General features: G+C 39.0%; 1 protein-coding gene across 1 annotated transcript in view; it reads right to left on the reverse strand.

Annotated features, from left to right (window-relative positions):
- Window positions 1–10,501, reverse strand: part of LOC131243540 (protein FREE1-like) — a 32,153-nt gene extending 21,652 nt beyond the window's left edge. The window contains exons 1-3 of the mRNA XM_058242966.1: window positions 9,681–10,501; window positions 3,007–3,093; window positions 2,763–2,900 (exon numbers count right to left, since the gene is read on the reverse strand). Of these exons, the coding sequence (XP_058098949.1) occupies window positions 2,763–2,900; window positions 3,007–3,093; window positions 9,681–10,421 (966 nt within the window). The 5' untranslated portion in view covers window positions 10,422–10,501. The remainder of the gene's footprint in view (window positions 1–2,762; window positions 2,901–3,006; window positions 3,094–9,680) is intronic.
- Between the last annotated feature and the right edge of the window lie 751 nt (window positions 10,502–11,252).

Raw genomic sequence — 11,252 nt, forward strand, 5'->3', positions numbered from 1 at the left:
TTTTCTTCAATTCTTTTGTCATCAATTGATATTGTGGATATTCTATTATTCCTGGCTCTTACAGAAGCTATATTATGGAAGAAGCTCATATCATGCAATACAAGTCCCTTTGCTCACCTCCCTTGTGTGCTCTCTTTCCTTCGAAGTCAACTTAGCTAACACTTAGGTGGTCGGCTAACTCATCCACAAAGGGTGTCGTGTACAACTAGTACACAGTCTGCACTTGGGGAAGCATTCGGGCCATGAGATAAGCTTCAATTATTGGGTGCATATCACCCTTCGACAGGCAAACCGAGGCAACTAGTAGGAACTTTGGTAACCTTCTGAGTAGTGTTCAAAATATCAAATATTGGCCAATATTATCAATATCACACCTCATCAGTAAAGATAATGGGGATAATAATACAATTTACAAGTTATACCCGATATTTTTGATAAACCACAAACATCTTGCGATATTTTTTACATCACTTCGAAATAAATATGATATATCGTTGATACATGCGATATTATCACATGTATTGATGATAAAGGCATTTAATACCTATTAAATTCTAGAAAATAAATAAATAAATTGGGGAGCTCTTCATAGGGGTGTTTTAAATCGGTGCATTATATGTTGAAGTATTGCCCTGTTTCTTAAAATTTAGTGCATTAAAATCATATTTATTAAATATTTGTCCATGGCTCATAGTTTTTTTTTTTAAGGTAACATGGGCTCAAAGACACGACCTCGATGTTGAAATGCGCTGTTTACCACCGAGCTATGGGATGTAACCACGCATTGTCCCACAGCTCATAGTTTGGGTCCCTATACAATGGAAACCTGTTATTCATAGTTATTTTTTGTAATATGTCAAGTCCTAAGCTTGTAATCATCTGTCCTTTAACATCTCTTGAAATTTAACTAAAAAATTCCACCACTGTCCTAATGTTTCCCTTGAACAGCAATACATTCCCCGGTATTTGATATTATTGACGATACCAATACATGATTCTTGATCCTAGCCGTGTGATAGATAACGATAACAATGCATAAAAAATTATTGTTGAGTATGAGTATTATTGCAAGCAGTAATGAATCTTAGTGGAACTGAGCTTCACCTCAAGCCAACTTTGCCTACAATGGCTCAAGAAATCGTATCTCCGACAAATCCCCATTTGAAATAATTAACCAAAAAAGCCCACATCAGGCACTCGACTTAGTACTGTTATTAATATAAGATTGAATGAGCAACAATGCCAACGCATTCTCTAAAAATATCCAAAAATTACAAGCTCAGATAAAGAAGAAGATTGAAGAGACCAAAGCCAAGTACCAAGACATGAACAAATGCCATTGAGATATAATGAAGACAGCTCAGTTTTGTTTATCTATGCAAAGAAAGGTTCCCAACAGGGAGCTTCTAATAAGCTCAAAGTCTAAGAAAATCGGGCCATACTAAGTCAAGAGGAAGCACATACAAGATTGAGTTGCCAAACAACTTCAATATCTCACCATCTTTCAATGTGGCCGACTTGTTCAAGTACCATGGCAATATGTCAAATGTGCAAGCAGAATTTATGTTTGACAAAGGCAAACAGATCCCATAGAAGGAAGAAGTTGGACAAGTACTGACCACAAAGACTACAGACACCAACCGAGGCAGATAAAGGCAGTACTTAATGAGAATAGCTCCTTTTCTCAATGCATGTGGATTATGCGCAAGAAATTGACAAAGTTGGATGCAGACTTCTACTAGTATTTAGTTGAACGTTCAAGTTCTCTCCAAGCCAAGGAAATCATGCAACATAAGGCCCCCCATGGGGCCCAACATGTCTTGAATATTTGAACGATGTGATGCTAATGTTAGGAGTTGAATGTCTATTACAGTACTTATTTTGGGAAGATTACAGTTGTTGACTTTGATGAGTCTCTAGTGATTTTAGGGCTTGATTCTCTGGACTACACATTCTATTTTAGGCCATTATGATTTGGCTAAATCCTTTTAGATACAGAATTCCCTGCTTTGGACAGATTAGATTGATCTGGAACCAATCTCAGAGTTGGAACATCCTGGTTAGAGATTTCATAGAAGCATTTTGTTACTAATTTTAAGTTATGGTTGTTTTTTTCCCCTTTTCTTTTCTTTTTCCTTTTTATATTTATCAATGTGGCAATTCAAATATTGGGTGGAATCTTACTTTTTAATGCTATATCTTTATTGATTAGTAGCTACAATAGATCCAGAGTTGTTTCCGTAGATCGATTGGCTCAAGTGGTTAAGCCATTCAAGTAGTGGGTAAGCCATTCAAAACAATTCGCAATTACTGGAATGTCTGATGGATGGTTTTCTCCCTCTTAAGGGAGACACATCCTCATGATTGCTACGAAGAGAACCACTTTAATGGTTTATTTATTTCACATGTTGGACACTTTACCTACTTGAATGAAATTTTAGCTCCTAATTGGCATATTATAATATGTTGTATTTTTATCAATCATCATGAACATCCTTCAACCAAGATTTTCTACTAGTTTTTTAATTGTATTCACCCTTTTAGTTAGTGCAGGTGCCTCATGTTGGCCACATGAATATGCTTCTCTCTTTGTATGACCAAAAATAAATCATTTTGTTAAAAGTGATTCTTTAAAAGGTTATTTTGTTAAAAGTCATACATGTTGGGAAGCACGTAAGTATCAAGCAAAAGAAAAAAAAAAAAAACATTATATTTCTGCAAATATAAAGGTGTAAGAAGTGCAATTAACAAGAGGACCCAACCTGAATAGTTGCCGCCGTAACGGTGTCAAGAATGGTGTTTGTGGTATCCGTATAGCGGTTTGATTGCAGCCTTATGCGCCTTGGTTCAATGTCAACAGGGCTTTTAGCCCAGAAAGTATAGGTAGATGGCTCATTTACCTGAATAAGGAGAAGATGGAAGGCAAAAATACATTTAGGAAATAATAGAAATCAAGGTAAGATGAGAATCACCGAGAAAAAGTTCTTCGAAAACACAGCAACTTACTTCCCATCTTGTCACTGTTTCAAGCGGATATATTCTTATTGTCCGGTTAGTATTGGGGTCAAGCATACGAATTCCATCCAAACCAATCTGAAAAGAAAAACAAACCCATCCATGACCTCAACAATATCTCCTACAAACACAACCAGTTACAATCATAGGGGAGTAAACACCCTAAAAGATCATAAACCACATTCGTCAAGATTTAATCATTTGGATGGAAAACAATAATCAGAATAAATTCATATTCAATGGAGCATGGAGCTAGATTTGAGACTTCCATGACCCATATAGCTCATCGCATACCCACAGGAGAAAAGAAGAATTGAACCATGGTCATATAAAGAGTGAAGGGAAGTGGCGGCATATTTGGCTGTCAAAATGTGGAAATGCTTGTTTGAAGATGTTATACCTAGGGAGCAGGGCACGAGTCCAAAAGCAGTTCAAAATAGGAGCGGCGCTTGTTAGAAGGTCCATGCAACTGAAAGTTGAACTGACATGGACTCTATTGTGAATTATATTAAAGTCATTCATCGAAGTACCAAGGCCTTTAGAGTCTTGGAAGAAGCATTTGAAGAAACTGTTGGTTATTTCATTCTCTTTTTTTAACTGTCAGTGATATAATTGGAGAAGGAAAGTAAAGAAAGTAGAAACAATTAAACTCTGAAGTCTGCACCAACATTGCCTTGGAAGAATGGAGAACCAACTTCAAGAATTCTCGAGTTGTATTTTAAGATTGTTGGGAACTCCAACTTTCTTCAAATACGCAATGTCAACTTTTCTCTTGCATGATGAGACTCGCAACACATCTGTGTTTATCCAACCTTCAGCATTGTCATGTAACTAGATTCCCTCTGGGTAAGATACAGTTCCAAGATTGACCTGTGCATGTCAACGCTATGCAATTTGTCAATGGAGATACAACAATATAACACTATTCAAGATTTAGAGGTGGCCAAGTGTTTTTATAAGAATAAAAAATCTATGAGCTTTATGCCACTTGACACGTATTATAAGGGCATGCCTGATCAGCCTCCTCAGCATAGCCTTGTTCCAGCTGTTTGGACTTGGCTTTACAATTCCACAATCATTTCTCTCTTTTTTTCCAAAAATCACATGGAAACAGGAATCTCATTGCTGCTTCGTAAAAAGTAATACATCCAGCTGGCCACTTGACATAAACCCTTCTCCTTTACCCGCAGACCAGCTAGCACATCACTTCCATGTGGAGTTTTCCATGTAACTGGAAATATAAGATTCTGGACTTTTTTTCTTTTTTTGATTGGTAAGGTGGGCTCAAACCCAAGGCCTCACAGTTGAAATGTAGGCTGTCTACCATTAACGCTACAGACTTGAACCCCAGAATCTTGTTACTGTATTTTTACATGTGTATATATATTGGTCATATTCATATTACAAACATGAGATTTAGTACTTATTTCTATTTAATATACCTTCTTCTTAGTTTTTTACTATTTGATCAATTTCTGAATTTTTTGACAACGTTAAGTTTCACAAAGCATCATCTGGTATGTATTACATGATAACTTGCAGTGGTGCCAATATGCTTTTTCCAACGCTGGTGTTTTTATCCAAGAAAGTTTGTAAGAAGGGTTTTTTTTTTTTTTTTTTTTTGGGTTCATAAACGAAGGAAAGAAAGAGAACATGTTGATTGTAATCAACTTGATGATTGTAATCAACCTATGTAATAGACTAATATATAGCGCTTGATTGTAACCAACCTATGTGGAAGGCTATTGCATTGCGTCTGTGGGAGTTTTGTACTCTTATTGTGATTCCCCAGCCCAGATACAGGAGGATTTGTCAGGTTAGAGGCCATCCTCCTCTCCACCTCTTTAGGCATCCACATACCGAAAATCTCACTCTTGGCAATGTTGACTTTCAAACCAGGCACCGCTTCAAAGCACCTTCTTATCTTCTTAAAGTTGTCCACCATAACTGCATCTGCATTGCAGAACAGAAATGTGTCGCCGGCATATTGAAGATGGGATATCGGAGGGCACTCACTCGCCACCCTAAAACCGTGGATAAGACCAACTTCCTGCCCTTTTTCCAACATCCCGCCAAGCGCCTCAACCACCACCACAAAAAAGAAAGGAGAGAGCGGATCCCCTTGTTGAATACCCCTAGAGCCCTTGAAAAGAAAAGAGACAAAAAAAACTTGGGGGAACCATTTACCAATACAAAGTGTGTAGCCAATTGCAAGCACTCCCAAATCCAATCTCTCCACTTCAACCTGCACCACAAGCGACCCAACTTGTAGTCCAAGAAATCCTCGTCGACATGATCATATACCTTTTCTAGGTCCAACTTGCACGAAATGCCTTTCACATCTTCCTTATATCGAGAGTCAATGCATTCGTGAGCTACAAATGCGCTATCCATAATCTATATTCCCTCAATAAAAGTACCTTGACCATTCAAGATGACATTTGCAAGAACTTTTCTAAGTCTGGAAGCTAAGGCCTTTGCAAGAATTTTATAAGGCCCACCACTTATGCTCATCGGTCTAAAATCCTTCAAGCTATCCACACCCGCCACCTTTGAGATAATAACAATGAAGGAAGTCCCTAGCCCGGCCAATAGACGACCCCTATCATCAAATTCCAACGTGAAGCTCATCACATCATCTTTCACTGTTTCCCAGAGAACCTAAAAGAAAGCCATATCATTTGGACATAGGGCCTTGTCCCTCTCAAAAGGGCAAAGAGTCAACTCTAACCATGACTTTTTACTCGGTAAAGGGACTCAAGTAATTCGATTTCGACGTTTGATATTTGATTAAAAGTCAATTTATCCAGCCTTAGCCTCTTCCATCCTTCACCTGTAAGCAAATCATTTACACAATTGAACCACAGCCCCACAAACTTGGTCTTTCCCTTCTACTCTCTCGCTTCATAGCCCCACAAAACGAGTTCAAATAATTCATAAATCCTACAATACAAGTATGAAAACAGATTCCCCCAAACAAATTTCAAAGAAAAAAAATTTTGTGGAGTTTTTTTGCGAATTTCTGAATTTTCAAATGGGGGAATATATTACAATGCATCACTGATATAGCACAATGTATCACATGTATCAACAATAGAGGGAAATTTTATGAAAGGTTTTTGGAAAAAATATAGCAATGTATCAATATATCAGTGATGCATTATGATATTTTTTGCAATATATGGGAATTTAATAACTCCCCTTGTACATCGTATTGGCCACATGCACTACGATAGTATCAGCCAATATTATCGTCATTTAAATCTCTGGATAAGGCTTAAATGATGACAACGATTTTTATATATAAAATAAATTATTAATCACCGAATTCTTAGCATCATTTTTTCCCGAGTTCTCCATGAGCCCAACTCAACAAACGATCAAATCTAGTCGAGATTTCTGGTTTTAAACCATGCTTTTAGATAATGAAATTTCTGCTCTCTTACTAAGCCATCATCCCTAGGGATGGCAAAACTGGACCTGACCCGTCAACCCGATCCAGACCAAACCTACAAAGTCAGGGTTTGGTCAGACCCATTTCCTATATGGGTTGAGTTCAGGTTATGTTTTGTCAACCCGAAATTAAATGGGTTGGGTTGGGGCTTGTTAGGATAGACCGACGGTGTCATGAATATGGTATGCCCCTAACCTCTTCACTAAATGCCAACTAGTATTATACATTAAACTATAATATAAGTTTAAAAGCTGTAAACTTGGTTATGAGTTATGACAATTGTTATTTGGTTATAGAAAGGGTTTGATATTTATATTAACTAAGAGTTATAAATAGACACAGGATTCAAGATAAGACCTTTAATCACTTACATTGGTTGGATTGAGATCAAATCAATAGTCTAGGGGCCCATTAGCCTGAACTATGATCAAATTGGTGATCAGGACTTCATAATGCATGAAAAAGTATTAATCCTTAGACTTAAGGACATGTAAGGGTCACGACCTTGACTGGTCGACTTTGGCTCTTCCCACAAGGTTGTCACGAAGACATTGAAAGTGGACATGGCTGGGTACTTTTCATTGGGAGCCATGATTCTTACATGGACCAACAAGGGATCCACTAGGTTTTTACCTAGGGACTTGTATACGGCTAGATCTAATTAGATCAAAGATCAGAGACTCATCAAGTGTTTTTATTTTTCATTGGGCCCAGCACTTGAAATGTTTTAATCTATTTTTCAAAGGCTTCCAACTGTTGAAGTTTTGTTTTAACCATTAAAACTAACTTGATCACACTAAATGATAATTTGATGCCACAAATCTAATGGTCCACTATTTGATCAGCATTTAATAAAGATCTCCAGTGGATGGCCACGCCATTGGAAGGTTTAGATTATGAGTATATCCATGAATGAGGCAGATTCGATGGACTTCCTTCACAGTGGGTTATCCCAAAGTTTGTAGGGTGGCGGAACTCCATATTGGATGTCCCCTTGAAACCCTAACCCCTCATTTACACACGCACACACACACATGTATATGAATACATATGTGTGTGTATAGATATATGATCATATCCAAACGGGAGGGCTTACCTCTGAAGAAAGCGATGGACGCTCACCCCCTTAGGCACGTGAGAAGAGAGAGTGAGGAGAATTCATCTCCATCTCCTTCATCGTCTCCTTTGCACGTGTAATCATGTAGTCCACTTTCGTGGATGGTATACATCGACCTTGGCACCTACCAAAGGATTTGACGTGGGCTTTTTCACCTCTCCATATTGGGATAGATCAGGGAGAAATCTCCTAAGTGAAGGAGTAGCATCAACATAGTTTTTTTTCTACATCGACGTTAATCGAGACAGGTATGATCCAAACCGTTCTCCTTTTAGATTCCTTTTAGAAATCTGATATGATAGTGTACGGGTGGTCCTGAGATGGCAAGGGGAGTGTCGATTTGGGGAGAAAAAGTTTTATTCGACTACGTTCTCTGATGAAACCTCTCATAATGTATTTTCATCCTGGTCTTAATAGAAGTTCGAAGAGGGGGTTCTCACAGCCCCAACTCCCATTCTCTTTCTTTCATTCACTTTCTCCCTTCTTCTTCTTCTCTGCTCTTTTACTATTTAAATCATTTGCAAGGAAATAGAGCGAGATAAGATCCCTTCCTTTCTCCTTCTTTGTTACACTTTCCTCTCCTTTTTTCTTCCTCATTTCTTCTCTTTTTCCTCTATTCATCATCCACCTGTAGATCTTGTCGAGAAAGATTCCTCACAACACTGCAATGTAGCCCCTACTACAGTATCATGCCATAATGAAGCAGTGTGCGGTTTACCTAGGAAAGGCAATCAACCTTCCTCAATTGCCCAGAAACAGTGTAAATAGGCTCCAAATCCACCTTGAGACCTTTGGATCCCCTATCCTACTTCCATTTCTAATTCAAAGATGACTTCTGATTTTTTATTTTTTTTAAAAAAAATTAAAAAATTTAAAAAAATTTTAAAAAAATAAAAATAAAAAAAAATCTATGTTAGTTTGAACCTTCATCATTGATCGTTGGGTTGTGTATCCAATCATTTAATGGCAGAAAGTTGCAGAGGGGTAGATCATAAAACTCATTAATAATAGGACATAATCATAGTGATCCTCCTAGGTTGGTGATAACTACGATCAAGCTTGACGGAAAAAACTATCTAGAATGGTTTCCATCTGCCATCATGTATATTGGATGGAAGAGGAAACTTGGTTACATAATAGGAAATAAGGAGGAGCCTCCATCTAACGATCCATCCCATGACAACTGGAAAAATGACAGCATTGATGGTGACGCCTTGGCTCCTACATTCCAATTGCCCAAGCTCGGTATGCTATAGTTTGAGGGGGAGTGTGAAGAAATTAGTGAATAAGTGTGCACGTGGGTGTATTTGTGTGCTATGGTGGGGTACCAAAAGTATTTTCATTTCAGTCTTAATAAAAGTGAGGAGAGGGGAGATTCTCAACCTAACTCTCACTCTCTCTTTCTTTCATTCTCATTCTCCGTTGCTCTTCCTTTCTCCTCTTCTAGTAAGTAAATCCTCTACAAAAGGCACTCGGGCATGAATGCACACAAAAAAAAAAAAGGCATGGGCAGTATGAATAACTGAGGACCCATAACAATTCTGAATTTCAGAGTCATCTATCACCCCCACAACCCCACACATTGGGTAGACGGCCCAACCTACACAAAAGCCAATGAACTCCTCAATCCCAATTATAATGTCGCAAAGATTCCTCCTCAACATCAAACACCAAGCAACCTTTTCTCCCTCATCTCAAAATTCCAGGGTTAATCAGGCCATTGGAGCATAGACATATATGCAACAACCATACAACACATAGCCCTGAGAGTTTGAACTAATCACCAATACTGATTCTAAACACCTAATCCTTTCCTACATGTCACTCTCCAATCCCATTAACTCCAGACCAAACATTTTAACATCCTCACAAGTCACAAGCTAGCAACAAGAGCTCATTCCAAAACTCCCCTCAAACACATAAAATCTGTTAATTTATCGACAGTAGCTGCTAAAATCAATAGAAACCAAATTCTAATGCAAAGGACACCTAATGCGACGCTGTAACATAGAACAGTCACATTTCAATGGACCCAATTTAAAATCACATTTATTAACAAAATAGTAAAATGGGTCTTTTGTCTTCTGCTCAAACCTGGCAAAGAACATCCATGGTGGTCTGGCCTGCACCTTCCGGCAAGAGCTTGACCCGGAACTTCTGCACGCCACTCTTCGCGTCCTGCTGTGTTTCCACCTTTGGGACTGCTCTCACAATCTTACTGGGCTCCACTGCGTCTTCTCCAAAGCTTGTCACCCTCCCGTAATCGTCAAACCCCGACCGAGATGAAGAAGACGACTTCCCAGTTCCCCAAGCGCCATAAGGCTCAACGCTCCCTCCATCGTAAGCATAAACCTCCGCTTCAAGCCCGTCAACGCTGGGCCCATTCTGATAATGCTGCCGTACACTCTCCTGCTCGAAATCGGGACGGGCATCATATCCATATCTGTTTTCAGAGGGAGTTCCGTAGGTGGGTGGCGGCAGGCCATAGGAATGATAAGGGCCCAAAACGGCCGGATCGGGATTGGGATTGTGGGGATAACTCACGGCCGTTGGATGTTGATCGTACGAGTAATAAGGGACGGAAAGGGGTTGCTGGAGGGATGCTGACGTGACATCCGGGGGAGGGAAGGGGGGTTGGGAGTAGGTGGAAGGAGGGGTAGGATCCGAATTTTGAGAAAGCTGAGGATATGGAGAGGAAAAGGGATCTGAGGATGAGAAGTGCTGAGAGAAAGGAGGGGCAGAGGCGATGGTTTGAGGATTGCTAGGAAGGAGAAGATCGTTAGGGTTAGGGTTTTGATTGTAATAATGAGAATAGCTGAAATCTCCTCCTTGCATTCTCTTGTATCTTCTCTTGCGAATTGACAGAGAGAGAGAGGGAAGAATTCCGTAGATTTAGGGGAGAGAGAGAGAGAGAGAGATTCGTTTTCTTCCTTGGGCGAGCGGTTTTGTCCAGAGGATTTGAAGAAGAAGAAAGAAGGGACAGGGAATCATTTGATACTCTGGCTGCCTATGACCCCTCATACGCAGGCACCTAGTAATTCATACATGGAATATATTAACTCAAAATAAAACCGACTATATTGCGGAACCCACTGTCTCTAAGTTACAACCTAACGATTACATTTTTTGAATAATCTGAACTTATGACTTTTGGACATTTGTTTTTTGAAATAAGACCATTGGATATTTTCAATTTGACCGTCCAATTAATGTGAAGCAATTCCGTTCTTAGATAGAAAAATAAAACTATTTTTTTGGTTCATAGACATCTAAACTGGTACCCATAATTTGGACGGTTTAAGTTTGAATTAATCATGTTCTGTATATGCAATTTTATGTAACTTTTGAGTGCGTTCTTAGCATCATCATACTCCGGCAGGGTATCAGAACATTTCTCCATGCAAATATGGCGGTAGCTTGTAACAGAAAATTACCACTGTAAACCCTACCTTTTATCCAGCGTCTTTTATCAAATCCAAAACTTACCTTCCCAACATAGACCTTTCACGTACGGACAGAGCATTTGACGACGAAAATACCCCTGCTACGTCACCTATAACTCTGTAAGTCTACGGATACGAAAATTCTCTTACAATGGCAGGGGCATTTTCGTTCAAATACTCTGTCCCTACGTGTAAGGTCTGAGTTGGGAAGGCAAGTTTTGGA

The sequence above is a fragment of the Magnolia sinica genome, chromosome 4, assembly GCF_029962835.1.
Source record: "Magnolia sinica isolate HGM2019 chromosome 4, MsV1, whole genome shotgun sequence".
Classification (NCBI taxonomy): Eukaryota; Viridiplantae; Streptophyta; class Magnoliopsida; order Magnoliales; family Magnoliaceae; genus Magnolia; species Magnolia sinica.